We start from the raw sequence: 18,238 nt of genomic DNA, 5'->3' as shown, positions 1-18,238 counted from the left end.
TACGGCCCTGACGAGAACGTCGGTCTCCTCGCTGTGAACTGCTCCTGGCGTGCGCCGGCAAATCCGCCGTTATAATAGCGATCCGCCACGGAACAAGCGCGCCGGCTCTTAAAGGGAATGTGAGAGGACGCTCTGATTGGTTTATTTCACGTTACGCCCAAACCACACCTATGAATAATGAAGCTACTTCAGACCAACCCCTTTTAGATTTGCGTCGGGCGCAAGAGTCATTTATCGCGCTGGGAAAATAGCAACAGCGCCGGGATCCGCCCACAAAGTTACTTGCGCTTTGCACTTTGACACTTGCGTTTCAGATCGTCAAAATAGGGCTCAATATATGTTTTTACGTGCTCCAGATTAACACTTAATGATTTTATGATTCAAACTTTTGATAGCACTCATCTTGAGAGGGTTGCCTCTTATAAATATCAGTATTGTTTTGTGAAATATGTAAACATCCTTAAAAGATCAATTTGCATGAGAAGCCAAACTTTGTAGCATAAAATCTTTATTAAACACCTTAATAAAACAAATGCATCAGACCCATGCTAAACGTTATGTGTACATCACATAGCATCTGATATGTGGAACAGCTTATTCCGGACAGTATAAAAAATAACATGCACTCTTTATGATCCCTCTTATTTTGTTAAAACGATTAACATATTCTGCAAGTGTGTAAACTTATGAGCAGAACTGTAAATGCAACTTTTTGTGGTGTGCATGTCAATTCTGTGCAAACCATCTCTAGATGGAATAAATTTGAATGTTAAACCTTTTGTTATTGTTTATTCAATCCTCTTAAAAATTGCATCATTATTGATTTTGCATTAAGCATGCAATGTTCTCGTGTGGGATGAAGTGGAGGCTTTTAGCACGTCTGTGTTAAACAGTTCCTGCCGTTTCCACTGCGCTTATTCTCCCAGCAAATAACAAGTGCGCTGGCATCCGCTTTCCATGGTTTGGTGCTTTGTTGCCATGGCCGCACTGTTACCTGCCTGGTTGCCATGGCAGCGGTGTGGCGTGGGTGTTGGTGCTCACTGTGCCTGGTTTGCTCTCTGTTGCAGTGGCACCAGCTGGAGTTGGGGATGGGCATCGGCCGGGAGCAGTATCCTGGCAGAGTTCGGGACGCTGCACCTGGAGTTCGTTCACCTGTCCCAACTGTCCGGAAACCCAGTGTTCACTGAGAAGGCAAGAGTCATTTGTCTTCTGATGATTTACATTAATGTTGTTATCACCATACCAATATTTCAGTAGTCAGTGCCAGTAAAATTTCACGGTTCTCGGTGTTAAATATAATCATCATTAATAGCATTAAAATGAACGAATTTAATTTAATATAAGTAAATAATACATGAAATATAGTTCAGTTAAATAAACACTGCATTTAAAAAATCTATTGAAAAGTTAGTAATAAAATGAAGAAGAAAAAACACAGGTAACAGAACAAGTGGCAAGTCTATTCACTTACACTTTAAAGGGGCCATTACATGAATTGTTATAGTATTTTAATATGTGCACTTTGTTTGCACAAAAACAGCAAAAAACTAATATATTTGTGGGAAAGACGATTATTGCCGTTCTATGCCGTCTTTTTAAGTATAAATATTGTGAGTAGTGTGTTCACTAAACATGGCAAAAAGAAAAAGTGCACTCAAAGTACCCGGATGATGCACTTAATTAACCGAAAAATGATGTTTATGGTGCAATGATGTAAAACTATTGGTCGATGTCTTTTTCTGGAGCCGGTCATATGCTAATGAATTTGCCTTTATGATATCACAAATCCCACAATAATCAAACGTGCTGTTTTTGGAGCTTGATTAAATAAATGCTTTGTTTATAATGAGGTGGACGTTTTAAGCTGTGAAACTTGCAGGATGTTTTAATACAAAGATCAAGGCCATTTTAATTTCTGGATCTATTTTGACATATTCAAATTATGAGCAACCAAGTAAAAACTCCCATTATAATCAAAAGTTTGGTACTCTGTAAGTATCGACTTGGTACCAAAGTACTGGTACGTTTGACAACACTACGTTACACTGAGAGGACAGCATACGGGCATTGAATGAACTGTGGGTTTGTGTTTTTTATTAGGTGATGAACATCCGAAAGCTGTTGAACAAAATGGAGAAGCCTCATGGTCTGTATCCCAACTTCCTGAGTCCCGTCAGTGGAAATTGGGTGCAGCGTAAGTAATATCTCAGTGATGTTAAATCATTTGAAACTAACAGGTACTGCACTGTTATTGGTGGCATTATCAAATTAGCCGAACGATTTTTGTCTTGTTTCCCTGTAAAATATCTAAACATCCTTAAAAGATCATTTAGCATGAGAAGCAAAACTTTTTTGCATAAACCTTACTTATTCATGCTTTGAACAGTAAAAATTCCAATGAAGCAAGAAAAATAAACTTAATTTAAAATATTTTCCCAGACAACAAATCCTGATCTCTCGTGGAGTTTTGGTTTAAGAAGGATTTTCCTGGAAAACAAGACAAAAATAAGTCCACATCATTATACCACCAATGCATATTTAACACCTTAATAAAATAAGTGCACCATAGCCACATTCAACTTTTGTTGTCATGACGATCATTGTTTCCCATGATTGGAGGTATGTGTAAATGCAACTTTGGTGGTGTGCATGTCAATTCTGTGCAACTTTTATTGTAGAAAAATGCTTTGGATTGTTGGATTGGCGGCATTATCAAATTAGCCAATATTTAAAAAATGAATATGTGATAGATGGTAGAATTTCGCTAATTACAGCTGTTCCTATTCTCTGGAAAAAGCTTGTGTGTGCGCGTGTGTGTGCGTGCGTGTGTGCGTGCGTGTGTGTGCGTGCGTGCGTGTGTGTGCATTTTATTTGGGCCTTCCCATCATCCAACACTAAAAACCTTTTATTATTGAGACTATATTTATATTTTACTATATTGAGAAACACAAATATTTCCAAATATTCAAATGTACTGTATTTGTAGATTCCCGGCCTGTGCACGCCTAAGGCGATGTGCTTGAACAACGTAAAACAACGTTTCCCACAATATTCACACAGAGGTTGATGCCAAGTGTTTTGCCATTCTCATGCAATTCTCTCGCTCTAATGCAAAGAGTTAAAATATTCTAAGTAAAATATTTCAAACTTGTAAAGATGTAGTATGTAAAAAAGCATACATTTGGTGGAGTGTGTCCAAACGTTCTACTGGTGTGGTGTACATGACTTTGTTTATGTCAGTGTTTTTTTGTTCGTGATTTTTTTATTTCTGTGGTTTATCAGTGGCTGGTGCGCTGGGTCATGAGAGCGGCTCTCACAAGCTCCATCTTTGAGTTTCACAATGCAATTATTCTGGCATCCATGACATCAATTGAGCCAGTGCGGCTCTCCTGTCAAGCAGGGACATGAGCCCACGGCCAAGAGTTATTAAAATGATAATAAATCCCATTACCTTTTGGAAATTGAATCTTTCAGATTCACCTGAAAAACAGGGGAAACATTTTTTTTCTTTATTAGGGTGAATGTAATCTGCAACTGCAGCACTAATTGCTGTCGCTTGGGAATGTCTAATGAGTCTCCGAGATATCGAGAAGAGACCGCGCACGACACACTCATTCTGATTTGCATGTCAATAGAGCGGAGGGCGGATACAAACATTCCTGGCATTATGTTTGTTGATTCCGATTATAGTTCCAGGATCATCCCTGAACCGAACACAATGAAGGCTGTGCATATAAATAGAAACCATTCACTTCTAATCCTGGTATAAGAATAACAGAAATAACTGAATATCATGAAACCAGAGATCACGCCTGGGAGATATTTAACCTCAAAAACTAAATTTAATTTAATTATAAATAAAAATATATAAAATATATATATTATACGTAAAGTAAAATTATAAAGGTATAATTGTAAAATTATAAATCATTGTTTTACTCAAAATAAATATATGTGTGGGTGCGTGTGTGGTGTGTGTGTGTGTTTGCGCGTGTGTTTGCGTGTGTGTGTGTGTATGTGTGTCTGTTGTGCGTGTGTGTGTGTGTGTGTGTGTGTGGTGTGTGTGTGTTTGCGCGCGTTTGCGTGTGTGTGTGTGTGTGTGCATGTGTCCGTGGGTGTATGTCTGTCTGTTGTGGGTGTGTGCGTGTGTGTGTGTGTGTGTGTGTGTGTGTGTGTTGTGTGTGTGTGTGTGTGTGTGTGTGTGTGTGTGTGTGTGTGTGTGTGTGTGTGCGTGCGTGTGTGTGTGCGTGTGTGTGTGTGTGTGTGTGTGGTGTGTGTGTGTGTGTGTGTGTGTGTGTGTGTGTGTGTGTGTGTGTGTGTGTGTGTGTGTGTGTGTGTGTGTGTGTGTGTGTCCCCGTGTCCCCGTGTGTCCGGTGTGTGTTGTGTGGTGTGTGTGCTGGTGTGCTTGTGGTGTGTGTGCCGGTGTGCTTGTGGTGTGTGTGCACGTGTATGCGTGCGTGCGTGTGTGTGTGCGGGTGAGCTTGTGTGGTGTGTGTGCGTGCCGGTGTGCTTGTTGTGTGTGTGTGTGTGTGTGTTTGCGCGCGTGTGTGTGTGTGTGTGTGTGTGTGGTGTGTGTGTGTGTGTGTGTGTGTGTCCCCGTGTGTCCGTGTGTGTGGTGTGTGGTGTGTGTTGTGTGGTGTGTGTGCTGGTGTGCTTGTGGTGTGTGTGCCGGTGTGCTTGTGGTGTGTGTGCACGTGTATGCGTGCGTGCGTGTGTGTGTGCGGGTGAGCTTGTGTGGTGTGTGTGCCGGTGTGCTTGTGGTGTGTGTGCACGTGTATGCGTGCGTGCGTGTGTGTGTGCGGGTGAGCTTGTGTGGTGTATGTGTGTGCGTGCCGGTGTGCTTGTTGTGTGTGTGTGCGTGTGTGTGTGTGTGTGTGTGTGTGTGTGTGTGTGTGTGTGTGTGTGTGTGTGTCCCCGTGTCCCCGTGTGTCCGGTGTGTGTTGTGTGGTGTGTGTGCTGGTGTGCTTGTGGTGTGTGTGCCGGTGTGCTTGTGGTGTGTGTGCACGTGTATGCGTGCGTGCGTGTGTGTGTGCGGGTGAGCTTGTGTGGTGTGTGTGCGTGCCGGTGTGCTTGTTGTGTGTGTGTGTGTGTGTGTGTTTGCGCGCGTGTGTGTGTGTGTGTGTGGTGTGTGTGTGTGTGTGTGTGTGTGTCCCCGTGTGTCCGTGTGTGTGGTGTGTGGTGTGTGTTGTGTGGTGTGTGTGCTGGTGTGCTTGTGGTGTGTGTGCCGGTGTGCTTGTGGTGTGTGTGCACGTGTATGCGTGCGTGCGTGTGTGTGTGCGGGTGAGCTTGTGTGGTGTGTGTGCGTGCCGGTGTGCTTGTTGTGTGTGTGTGTGTGTGTGTGTGTGTGTGTGTGTGCGTGTGTGTGTGTGCGTGCGTGTGTGTGTGTGTGTGCCCCTAAAATAGGTTTGATTTTCTGCATTGAAAATATTTTGTATCATAATTTTGGGCACGTGTATGCGTGCGTGCGTGTGTGTGTGCGGGTGAGCTTGTGTGGTGTATGTGTGTGCGTGCCGGTGTGCTTGTTGTGTGTGTGTGCGTGCGTGCGTGCGTGCGTGTGTGTGTGAGTGTGTGTGTGCGTGCGTGTGCCCCTAAAAATAGGTTTGATTTTCTTCATTAAAAATATTTTGTATCATAATTTTGGGGTTGTAGAGTTCAGAGTTTTTGTCGTGTCCTGTTTTCCTCAGATCATGTCTCGATCGGAGGTCTCGGGGACAGTTTCTATGAGTACCTGATCAAATCCTTCCTGATGTCAGATAAGACGGATGAGGAGGCCAAGAAGATGTACTACAGCGCTATGGAGGTGCGCAAATATCATTCATAACCTTCTCTAAATATCATTCATCAGTCTAAACCTTACCAATGACATTTACAAAGCATTATTTTACTATGCTATTAATTATTTTTCTTGCATAACTGCATGTACTGTTTCTGGTCTTCAGTATGTTCAGTAAAAAAAAAAAAAAAAGTTTGCACATTTAAGCAAGTGTGTAAAATAGATTAGTTTAAGATTAGATCCGCCTCTCGACTCGCGCTCATCCTGATCCGAGAGGGATCTAACCGGGATACGGAGAGAGCGAACACATTCTCACTCATTATCAATTCATTTGCATATTAGCGTTTTCATTAGATAATGTTTCCCTTGAAAAATGTGGTCTGCCAAGATATTAATTACACTTATAATCAGAAAAGGGCACTTTCATCAGCCTAATGTTAAAAAATACAATATGTTTTCATGTGTACAATGCTTTTGATTTCAGAGGCGTTGTTGGTGAAATTGTTTTTAAAATTGATGTGAAATATTTGCTAGCCATAAATTGTGATGTTTAACTCTGTGTCTTGATCATGAATTTTGATTTCATGTTCACTGTAAGTGCGTTGTATACATTTGATGATGCAAAATGGAGAAAACCGATGACACAACCATGGAGAAAAACCTTGTGAAGAAGTTTTGTTTGGGACTTGGAGAGGAAGACGCAAAAAAAAGAGCAAAACAAAACGATGAGTCACTCGCTATTGATCGTCCATGATGGCTTGTGCTGTTCTGTGCTCGTCTTAAGAGGAGAAAACATAAAAACGCAGAGGGAAGAGACAGATTCCAGCAGACTCTCTGAAATAAACAGCACTGAGATCTTTTCCCATATAGTCTTTGGCAGATTTATACACCTTCAAGTGTCAAAGTCCCGATAGAATCTCAATGAGTTCGATTCACCACGCAGCATACTGTCTTACACTATACATAAAACATTTCATGCATAAACGTCGGCACCTAAGGCAATATATGCACGCTGTCCCAGTTTTATATGTGCATAGATTCAAGCTTTATTGAAATCCAGCGTCGCCTTGATTTCAAAGCACTTTACAAATCTAACGGATGTACACAAAACACGTCCATCCGTCTGTTGTTCATGGGAAGCGTGTTCGACTGCGATTAATAGCGGCGTTATCTTCAGCATGCATGTATTGTTTTGTATATGTAAAGCGCTGGTGTTTGAAATGTTGCCTCTGCTTTGTGTTTATCAATGTCCAGGCCATCGAGACGAACCTGGTGCAGAAGTCTCCGGGTGGATTGACGTACGTGGCCGAGTGGCGAGGAGGCATCCTGGACCATAAGATGGGGCATCTGGCCTGTTTCTCCGGCGGGATGATTGGCATCGGTGCCGATGACGGGCCGGTGGGACAGAAGCAGCACTATCTGGATCTGGCAGCTGAAATCACTCACACCTGCCACGAGTCCTACAGCCGCTCAGGTCGGTTCGCTGAGAGAGACGGGTTTATATCTGAACGGTCTCAGGAAACAATGTTAGTTGGACTAGGTGGAAATACTCATCAGGAACCGTACAGCAGCACTCCTAAATCGACTCTTTAAAATGCAGAAAGTGCATGCCAGTTTTATTTTAGTCTCAGTAACATACTATTATAGTATATTTATTAATAATAGGGCTGTGAACCGATTAATCGCGATTAATCGCATCCAAAATAAAAGTTTGTGCTTACATAATAAATGTGTGTGCACTGTGTATAATTATTTTGTATATATAAATACACACACGTGCATGTATATATTTAAGAAGAAAAATGTATTTATATATAAAATATTTATATTTATATATAATATCAATTATATATACATATATATACAGTATAAATGCAAATATTTCTTAAATATATACACAAGCATGTGTGTGTATTTATATATACAAAATAATGATACACAGTACACACATTTATTATCTAAATACAAACTTTTAGATTTTTGGATGTGATTTATATTTTGTTTTAATTTCAATTTAAGTTTACGGAAATTTGTTTCTGTTTGAAAATGTTATCCATTTTTGTAAATATATATATATAATTTTTTTTATGTGTACTTTCATTTTAGTAATTTTAGTGCTTAAATGAATACCCAAATTGATTACAAATAGTTTTAGTTAACTGAAATAAAGCTCTAAATAATGAAATCTAAATTTATGGAAGCTTGTTTCCACCACAGAATAAAACATTTTAAAAGATAATTGCGACTTTTTATCTCACAAATGTGAGTTTACATCTTGCAAGACTTTATTTCTCAGAATTTCAAGATATATAGTCAGAATTGCGAGATATAAACTCAAAATTCTGACTTTTTTTCTCGCAATTAGAGTTTATATATCGCAATTCTGACATCTTTTCTCAAAATTATGAGATATAAACTCTCAATTGCGTGTTATAAAGTCAGATTCTAAGGAAAAAAATACATTTTAAAAGATGCGACTTTATATAACAATTTTGACTTTATAGCAAAGTTATAATGCAATTGTGAGAAAAAAAGTTGCGGAAACGAGCTTCCTTAAAAATGACTGTACGCTATACAGAATTATAAAAAACTGGTAACACTTTAAAACAATGTACATTAGTTTTATTAGCATGAACTAACCATGAGTAATACACTTGTTACTGTATTTGTTCATCTTTGTTAATGTTAGTTAATAAAAATCCAGCTGTTCATGTTCACAGTGCATTAATGTTAACAAATACATGATGTTAATAGTGTATTAGTAAATATTGAAATTAACATTACCAAAAATGAATACATGCTGTAGAAGTGCTGTTCATTAAGATTTAATGTTAACTGAAGTAGTTCACTAATGTTACCTAATGAAACCTTATTGTAAAGTGTTACCAAAAAACTAATAAAAATGAAAAAAAGTGCATGCTAAAAATATAATAAAAGCTGATTTAAAATATGAATTAATAGTATGTAAACGCTTCTAAAATAAAGCTGGAATGATTGGAATGAGTGTTGCAGTTTAGTTAGTAAGGGATTTTGATTTGACTCCTGAAAAGCTCCTATGATCTGTGAGAAAACGTTGAAAGGCAGCTTCCCCAGAAATACCCTTTGTCTTATCTTTCTCTTCATGCTTCCAGCTTGTCTGTGTTACTGAAAATCCAATCTGTTGCCGCTCAGATAGAGGAAGGCCATTACTCTCCTGGATAATCACGAGCTCTTTTCTCAGACTGTGTTGCTTTCTCAGACATCAGAAGCAAACAAATGAGATGAAGTCCAACCTGGTTCAGATCAAAAGTAGCACAAATTGTGCTGGTCTTCACAGCGCTCTCATCAAGAGATATAGCGGGAGTGAAATAACATGTTTGATCTCGTCTCCGCGCGCAATTTCTGACCTCGCGTCTCTCTTCAAATATAACAGCGTATGAATCAATCTCACCAAACCTGTCGAGAACATTTAAAGACACAAATGATTTTAGGAACATCACCATTTCTTTCTTTGCATTGTGTTTATTATTTTAATGACAAAGATATTTTCAACCCCGAATTCTCATTATTGTGAGAATATTAATTTTGAAGGATTTATACATCATTGTAGTATTTCTTGTATCGCCTTTAAATAATTCATCATGTTATTACTGCACTACGGTAAAACAAAATTACCGTATTAAAATGTGAATCTAATGAGAATCACTTGTAAAAATAAAAGATAAAAGTGGGGAAAATGAGGAATGAGAGATGCAAATAAGATTTAATGAAAATACAAGTAATAACAAAAACCGCAAACAACACAAGGAGCAGAATTGAGACGCCAAATAAATAGCCATAAATTACGAGACCTGACAATCAATACAAGAAATACTGGGAAAAACTGTCTTGTGTTTTACTTTTATTAACATATTCTTTTCATTATAATATGCCCCAGTGTGCTGTGAAGCTCAGAAGCTGTTATATTAAACCGGTTTGGAGAAACGGCGTGCCATATATCGAGAAGTGTCATATTAATGTTGACGATAAATGCTTCCACGTGGGAGAAGCGGCATCACCGTAACAGAGCGGCTACGGCGTCATTCACTATAATCACGGCCATACTACACTTAAATACCCCCGCCACGCCATGCTAAATATTGTTCCAGGCTGAAGTGGTGTAATATTGCTAAAGAGACGAGGAGTTTAGACGAAGCAAACCGGAATCAGTATGCAAATTAAAATGTTTATTCAGAAGAGAGTGTTCTCTCAGACTGGAGCTGCTTGTAATTTTAGATTTAAGGGGCATAATGGGATACATTTGGGTTTGTTACGTTATGTTCTGCATTGTGTTTTCATAAAGACGTCCTCACAGACCGGCTGGTGATCATAGTTTGCACAAACCACACACACACGCTTGTGTTTACTACCTCAGGTTTCTCCATGCTGTAAAAACACAAAGCTCATCGCATCTGCTAGTGTTTACAGTATCTGAGGAACCGATTGAAGACTAGCATCTCTGTTTTCAGTGCATAATCCACTTTTAGTGAGAACAATAGACATGCTTTCTGTTTTCTCTGTAACACTGTACAATAAGGTTTCATTTGTTAACATACTTCCCTACATTAGTTAACATGATTAACTATGAACATTACTTCTACAGCATTTATTAAACTTATTTGATGTTAATCTGAAGTTCTTGTGTGGAATAAATTTGTAGCATGTGACTATCACAATATAAATGTTTATTTATTCTTGCTTAGCTTCATAAATTCATTCTATGAATGTGCTTTTCAAAAATTCACAGATCAATGGCATAAAGTCAACCAGCCGTAGTGACTTGCCATCCAGCGATTGACACGTTGTCAATGTGAATGTGCTTTAATGCATAGACACACACACACATGAAAACCACCTTAATTGGAAAGCAGTGACGCAAACTAAAATACTGTTATCGTTTTGCCAATGTTAAATATGTTTCACAACCCGTTTTATTGTAGTGTGACGGTGTAAAACCAATTGTATTGTGATTGGATTCTTAGTGTATCAGAACAGAACCAAGTTATTGGAGTTTCAGATGTTTTTATATTGCAATGAATTATTATCTATACATTATTTCCTTTAAAAGTTTTCGAGTCAGTATTTAAACGTTTTTCTATGTCAACAGCCACCAAACTTGGTCCAGAGGCTTTCCGTTTTGACGGAGGCGCGGAGGCCACTGCCACCCGACTGAGTGACCGCTACTACATCCTGAGGCCAGAGGTCATCGAGAGCTACATGTACATGTGGCGTCTGACCCATGACCCCAAGTACAGGGAGTGGGGCTGGGAGGCGGTGGAGGTGTGTGAGACATCTGTGAAATCAAACAATCACATATGCAAAATGTTATGTGAATATTTAGGAATATTTAGGCTATTGGTCAAAAAATATGCGTTTTCAACGGCTGAAAGTATCACCCCGATGTTAAAAATGTGGTTACAGAACACAGCATATTTTTTAAGTGATACTTCGTTGGATGGATGGATGGATGGATGGATGGATGGATGGATGGATGGATGGATGGATGGATGGATGGATGGATGGATGGATGGATGGATGGATGGATGGATGGATGGATGGATGGATGGATGGATGGATGGATGGATGGATGGAGGGATGGATGGAGGGATGGATGGAGGGATTCATAGACCGATATATTCAATAATACATGGATGGATGGATGGACCGATAGATTCAATAATACATACATATATGTATAGATAGATAGATAGATAGATAGATAGATAGATAGATAGATAGATAGATAGATAGATAGATAATGCAGCGAGAGGTTGAGGATCTCGAGGTCTTACATGGCACTTATTCGCATTAGCTTTGGTAAATGAATGGTTGGCTATGGCTGTTATATTAAATATAGCTCATGTTAAAGTGCTGCACTCCTCTAACAGACTGACATGTTAATTACTGGGTGCGGGAGGTGCAGGGGAACGCAAATGCATTTGTCAAATACATCTTCAAACCAACTCATGAGACAATCCTAATTATAGTCTAGATGTCTACCTTTGTTTGAGGTTAATAGATTATTCATTTGCCGTGTCAGCTCTTTTTTTATTCAGTGCTCAAATTTAGCGGTAAATCTTCTCCACTTTTGACGAAAAATAGCAGTTTTCATTTCATTAAAAAAAAATTCAGGATACTTTGATGAATAGTATAACTTTTTTTTTAAATAGAAATCTTCTGTATCATTATAAATGTCTTTACTGTCACTTATGATCAAATAATGCATTCTTTCTGAATAAAAGTATGAATGCAATGTTGCTTTATACTCAAAAAGTAAATCTTTGAAACAAAATTAATTTATTAATGATTTCTCTTCTCCAATTTAACAGTCTATTTTACTATCCTAACAATGCAGGATTATATAGTTATATGCAGTTTATTATTTACAATAACTTTTTGTCCTACTGTTGTGAACTGCTAATATAAGGTTACTGATACTGTAGAAGGAAGTGTCACATGATCTTTATTGTATCTTGGCATATTGTAATTATGAACATTGTGAATGTTTCCTCACGCTCAAGCGGTTTGTCTTTACAGGCGTTAGAGAAGCATTGTCGCGTAGACGCGGGTTTCTCAGGAATCCGAGATGTGTACGCCTCTACAGTCAGTCACGACAACATGCAGCAAAGCTTCTTCCTGTCCGAGACTCTCAAGTAAGTTCATTATCTCCCTCGTGTTCTCAATCAGACATCTCATCTGTAGTGTTTTATCTTTAATCTTTAATAATCCTTAATAATGAATCGTGGAATCACGGCAGTGAGTATTGTGGCTAAATGCCGTTCATGCAGAACTTCAGTTGAAACAATCAGGATGATCAATGCTTAAAAGACTTAAGATGCATCGATATCGTTTCTCTGCTGATATGATAAATTGGTGGTCATTTTTCGAGCTTTTTGTCAGAGATTTTCTTACCCTGTCAAATGCTTAGGACTACAGTATGGACAGTATGATAACTCTTTGAAAATATCACAGTATATGGGATTACTCAGTTTGATCTATTGTTGAATTATATGTAAAAATGTAATGTAGGCCTACATGTCTTTTTTTCTTAAAGGTGAAAAACTCTTCCAAATAATGAACAGTAAATATACTTATCTGTAGTGATTTTTATAACTAACAAATCAAATATGAACATAATAACCTTTCTGAGTTAAATGTAACGTTAAGTAACATGTTCACAAGCAGTTTTACTAACGTAGGAAACATTGATTGAGCGATTACAGCGATTCAATAAGGCTTTAGGGTTTTATGCTTTTTATATACATTTTTGGAGCTTGACAACATCCGTCCACGCTGACTTTAGTTGTATAGAAAACAGATAAGTCAAATGTCCTTTTGTGATTCATAGAAGCATACCAAACATAATAGTAGTGTTCAAGTGCCCCTATTATGATACTTTAAAGGTTCCTAATTGTGTTTTAGAGTCTCCTAAAAAAAGGTTTTCAAGCATCCAAGGTCAAAAAACAATTTAATTTTCTCAAAATATACATTTCAGCATCACCTCTTTTCTCACAGTGTCTAAACTGATCGATCAAGGATTATGTCTCTCTAAACCCCTCCTTTCTAAGAGCCTGCTCTGCTGTGATTGGTCGAATGGCCCAGTCTGCTGTGATTGGTCGACCACTTACAGTGCATGTCTGAAACCAAACGCCCATTAGCATATCTGAGTTTCATCTCTTGATAAACAGCGGTCTTACCTTATCAATGTCATCCTTTGCTTTCACAATGCAGAAAATACAAACCAAACTCCTCCAGTCTCAGCTACAACTACAGTGTTTGTGGGCGGGACAAAGCAGGCGTCGTTCACAGGCAGCCAATGAAGACCATAGTCTGGCATTATGCTAATTTGTTACAAACCTACATAGGTTTGTGCAGGAAGTAAGACTGGCAGTTCAGAATCGCTTCTTTCTTTTGGGAGACAATAACTCAATTGATCGTGCAGTTTGATCTTTGAAACTTTACAGATCTTTTACGTTCACAAACAGCTAAAGTATATTACACGCATGAAAGGTAATATCCAAAAAAAAGTATAATAGGGGCACTTTAAAGAATGTCATGCTGTATTTTTATGTTAAAGGGAAACGTCGACTTTTTGGGACTTTATCTTATTCCCCGTATCCCAAGAGTTAGATAAGTCCATAAATACCCTTTACATCTCCGTGCGTGCCGTAACTCTGTCTGACGCACCCACCGCTAGCCTAGCTTAGCACAAAGACTGAAGGTATTTTGTCACTTACTGGGAGCAGTATGCTAGCTGGAGCCGTTTACCTCCAGTCTTTGTGCTAAGCTAGGCTAGCGGTGTGTGCGTCAGACAGAGTTACGGCACGCACGGAGATGAGAAGGGTATGTATGGACTTATCTAACTCTGGGGGATACGGAGAATAAGCTAAAGTCCCAAAAAGTCAGCGTGTTCCTTTAATAAAACATGAGTTTTGTTAACTCCGTCCATATGCGATCACAGATACCTGTACCTGCTGTTCTCGGACGACGACCTGCTGTCTCTTGAGGACTGGGTGTTTAACACGGAGGCTCACCCGCTGCCCGTCGTACGCAAAACCTGCCTGCAGGAGCACAGCACCAGGCCAGACGACGGCCAGACGACCCTGGAGTAATATCCACCGTCACACACACAAACACACACATGAAACATGGATTCAAAGGCAGGGCCGCAACCTCACGGTCTTGACTTGGATTCTCAGCTCCTTTCCTGTAAAGGATCTCTTTATATATATATATATATATATACATATATATATACACACACACACGCTGTGATTGTATATCTCTGAGCCGAGACTTCCTGCTCTCCTCGGTGGGCAGAAGCCAGCGCAATTTTCCGTGGACAATCAGTGAAACGTGACTTTCATGAGAAGAGCACCTTTTTTCTTTGCTTCTTTCCTCTGTGAGGAAAAAAAACGAATAACTTGCAGCCCCGAATCTGTGGGAGGAGCACCGTATGATGGTGGGCCATGCTGAGCGAAAGAGAAAACCACTTTTCCTCACGTCTCACCTGTAATTTATCTTTTCTTTCATCCTTTCATTGTGTATTCCTTTCCCACCTCTTCTGCCAAAGCGTTTGCGGTCTTTTTTATTTCATTTTCTCTCCCCATCCGTGATATTTTGATTTTGGGTCCAATTTTGTGGCATTATTATTTTTTTATTTTTTATTATTTCAAGGCAAAGAAAAGACAGGGGTATTTACAAAGGTTCCTTTGCAAAATGTATTGTACAAAATCCTTTCGTTTAAACAGGATTGATGTCATTTGCAGGGCAGGATTGTTTTATGTGATTCTAGTGCTCATATTCTTTACACTCGTATTTTTTAATGCTTTGACTGCGTCGTGAGCCTCGGTGTTGTGCACAACATGTTTCAAAGACCAGCATCACGAGAGTGGAAAAACACACACTTGCACTGACACCGTATGGCCACTAGGGCTGGGCGATAATACAGTATATATGAAATATTGAATATTTACTATTTTTGCAATGATTTTTCCTGGAGATTGTGAACCACACAATTATTTTAATGCGCTTTTTTGTTTATTTGTCCATTAAGTTTCCTAAAGATTGTGTCGTCACACTAGTTTTATAATTCTTCTGTTTTAAAAACAGCATTTAAGTGTGATTTATTTCTATTAATCACTTCAAATTCAGTTCCATTTTGAAAACACTGAAAACAAAGATTATGATTATTGCATTATCACTCAGAAATGTTCTTGAAAGTCCCCCTTTGATGCTTTTTTATATTGTTTTAGTAGAAATATTTGTTTTATTGGTGCGTGTAAATGAAAATGATTCAGCTTTGAATAACATCAGTTTAACACAATGTATCTTGATTAAATCAGTCCTGCATATTTTAACCCACAAAAAAAAAAAAAAAGTGAAATTGCCTGTGATGTTAGCACTGTAGCCCAGCCCTACCGACCACAGCCGGCTCAAAGCATCGATGGTGAATGTGAAGTTTTTCTCCAGGGGTTTTCGTCCCCAAAGCAACGCCGTCAGACACAGTAATGGTGGAATAAGTCTTTACATGATGAATGTGCGTGATTCATGTCATTAATTGTTTCTATTTTCTCTCTCTTTCTCTTTTCTAATTTTTATGGACATTTATGAAAGACTCGTTCTTTTCGTTTTCCTCAGGTGTTTCTGTACAAGTTTTGATTACAGTTATTTGCACTATTCATTATGGTAGTGCTGATCATTGTTAATTTTAACATCTCTCATTGTTAAATATTTTCAAATACTGGTAAAAGATCTGTGCGATTTATACATTTAAAACGAGTGCACAAATGCTCCAAGTGTCTTCTTTTTTCATTCCCTGCATCTCCACCAGCTCACATTAGCTTTTAAAACATGTTATTAATCTTCGACCTGCGTTAAGTGCCACTTACATCCTCAAAATACTGCACACGATTCATAGGTTTGGGCATGAATAGTGTGTACTTTGGTGACCCCCATTAGGTTTTATAAAGCATTAGATCCACAAATCCCAGATAAACAATCACATCTATTACTTTACATCCTAGACATGCCCACATCACATTACTAATTATTGCTGTTACTCATCACTAGTTCTCACTGAAAATGAATGCCTTTTGGTTGCTTTACTGCAATTTCTGCATCACCAAAATAATGACAAAAATAATGACCGTTTTCAAACAGGTTTCCCTAAACATCCTGTCATTGGCCAGACAAAGCAGGTAGTCCCAAATTCACATCATTGGTTGAATCGATGTTGCATACTCAAAGAAATCAATGTTTTGAAAGTGTCACAGCGTTACACTTTTTCTATGATTGGTTATACTTCGTGTCTGCAAATCAAACTAAAAACTGCACACTACACCTTTAAAGTCCCCATGAAATCAAAATGTAATTGTTTTTTGGCTTTAAGAATGAATATGTTAGCCTTACTGTTATCTATAAGCTAGTGTGCTCCAAAACAATGACAGAATTCGCATTTAGAAGATATAAGTGTTCAAAACTTAGTCTTTCACTTCCGCCAATATGGATTAGTGTTTTTGATGACATCACTCTGCACTTCAGCTTCTCATCAGATTTTCTGTCCAATCAAAAGCTCTGAATCTGAAGCTCCGCCCCCTACATTATAAATAGTCGCTGAAGCTGCGGCTGAAATCAGTCACTTGTTCACACATTTACTGTTTTCTACATGGTGAATGGCACATTGTACACTATATAGGGGATAGGCAACGATTCAGACAGTGTAAATATGCTTTCCATTGGGGCGAATTAAGTCTGCTTTTACGCTAACCTTCCGCAGCTCCGGTCCAGAGACACGACAGCACAGAGCGAATCATATGCGCGTTTCGGCGCATACCACAAAAAAAATACATATCGGATCCATTTGAATTCTGCACAGAATGCTGTATTTTAAAGTGATATGGAGGAGATTAGGAGGAAATTGCGGCATTACCGAGCTCAGCGGCTCTGGTCGAGCTGTGATATAAACTAAACGCTATTGGCTATTTAAAAATAGGGGCGGAGCTGTTCGATATGCCCCGCCCTGTCTTCCTGTTTCAGTGGAAATTGCATCAACAAACTGAATAATGCTGCACAATTCAAGGCACTTCAGCGGGCCTTCATGAGCTTTTATGAGACTCTGGACCTGCAGCTACACATGACTGAAGCATCATCAGCGCTGCCTTGCAGATCCAACAGCTCAACACAGCGCACCTCTCGGGCCCAACACAGCTCTGCAAGGTCAATTCTGGTAGTCATTGCATTTCAAATGATATTGCATTCACATTTGCCACTAAGGGCTCTGTAACTGCTCTCTTCCAGGCCTGCTTTCTCTTTCAGGTCAATTTCTGTCATGGAGAATCTGCATGCAGATCAATCTCAGCCATTCGATGAGCACGTTGAGTCCTGAAGTTTGTTACCGTTACAGTAACACAAGTGTGTTTACATTTGCATACATGATTCTCTCCTTACTGCACACCTTCCTCTTTCCTGTTGAAATGAACCTGAAAAGGCATAACCATTTCACTTCCACAATTTGACGCATTTCTTAGTGAGACTTAAGCCCTATTCGGATGGGACTAGTTTTCTAAACAATCTTTAGTTACAATCACCCAACATCTGTGATTTCATGTACCGTTTCATAATGGACTGACGAGTTTATTACTGGGAGTGTGTGTTTTAGATGATGGCGTTACAGAAGGTCATGTGCTGTGCTAAGTATCTTACCTGACGCTGATATTAAAATGGGTAGTTTCCTCTATTTGGCTCTATTTATTAATTTTATTATAAAAAATATTCGCCGGTTACCATCCATATTGAAATGAAATGAAAGCATCCCAAGGATTGGTGCACAAACGGTCACTCAGGTCAAAAGACACATGAGGAGGAGCATTAGTATCATACAATATCGGCTTCGGATTCGGAAGGGATTGCTGAAAAACTAAACAGTTGGTCATTTGCCCTGGAATT

General features: G+C 39.0%; 1 protein-coding gene across 4 annotated transcripts in view; it reads left to right on the top strand.

The window, feature by feature from the left end:
* LOC307005479 (mannosyl-oligosaccharide 1,2-alpha-mannosidase IA) overlaps positions 1-16,084 on the top strand; it is a 219,284-nt gene extending 203,200 nt beyond the window's left edge. For 2 of the 4 annotated variants that reach the window (XM_079625698.1, XM_079625696.1), the window contains 7 exons: positions 1,068-1,191; positions 2,101-2,194; positions 5,685-5,800; positions 7,028-7,247; positions 10,899-11,071; positions 12,329-12,444; positions 14,253-16,084. In XM_079625698.1, the coding sequence (XP_079481824.1) occupies positions 1,068-1,191; positions 2,101-2,194; positions 5,685-5,800; positions 7,028-7,247; positions 10,899-11,071; positions 12,329-12,444; positions 14,253-14,403 (994 nt within the window). In that variant the 3' untranslated portion in view covers positions 14,404-16,084. Of the gene's footprint in view, positions 1-1,064; positions 1,192-2,100; positions 2,195-5,684; positions 5,801-7,027; positions 7,248-10,898; positions 11,072-12,328; positions 12,445-14,252 lie in introns of all 4 variants that reach the window. The other 2 variants (XM_079625697.1, XM_079625695.1) reach the window with 1 other exon arrangement.
* The last annotated feature ends 2,154 nt before the right edge of the window (positions 16,085-18,238 follow it).

Source organism: Phoxinus phoxinus (genome assembly GCF_949152265.1).
Source record: "Phoxinus phoxinus genome assembly, chromosome: 10".
Classification (NCBI taxonomy): Eukaryota; Metazoa; Chordata; class Actinopteri; order Cypriniformes; family Leuciscidae; genus Phoxinus; species Phoxinus phoxinus.
Note: the sequence above shows the minus strand (reverse complement) of the source record. Positions and strands in the feature narration are given on the sequence as shown.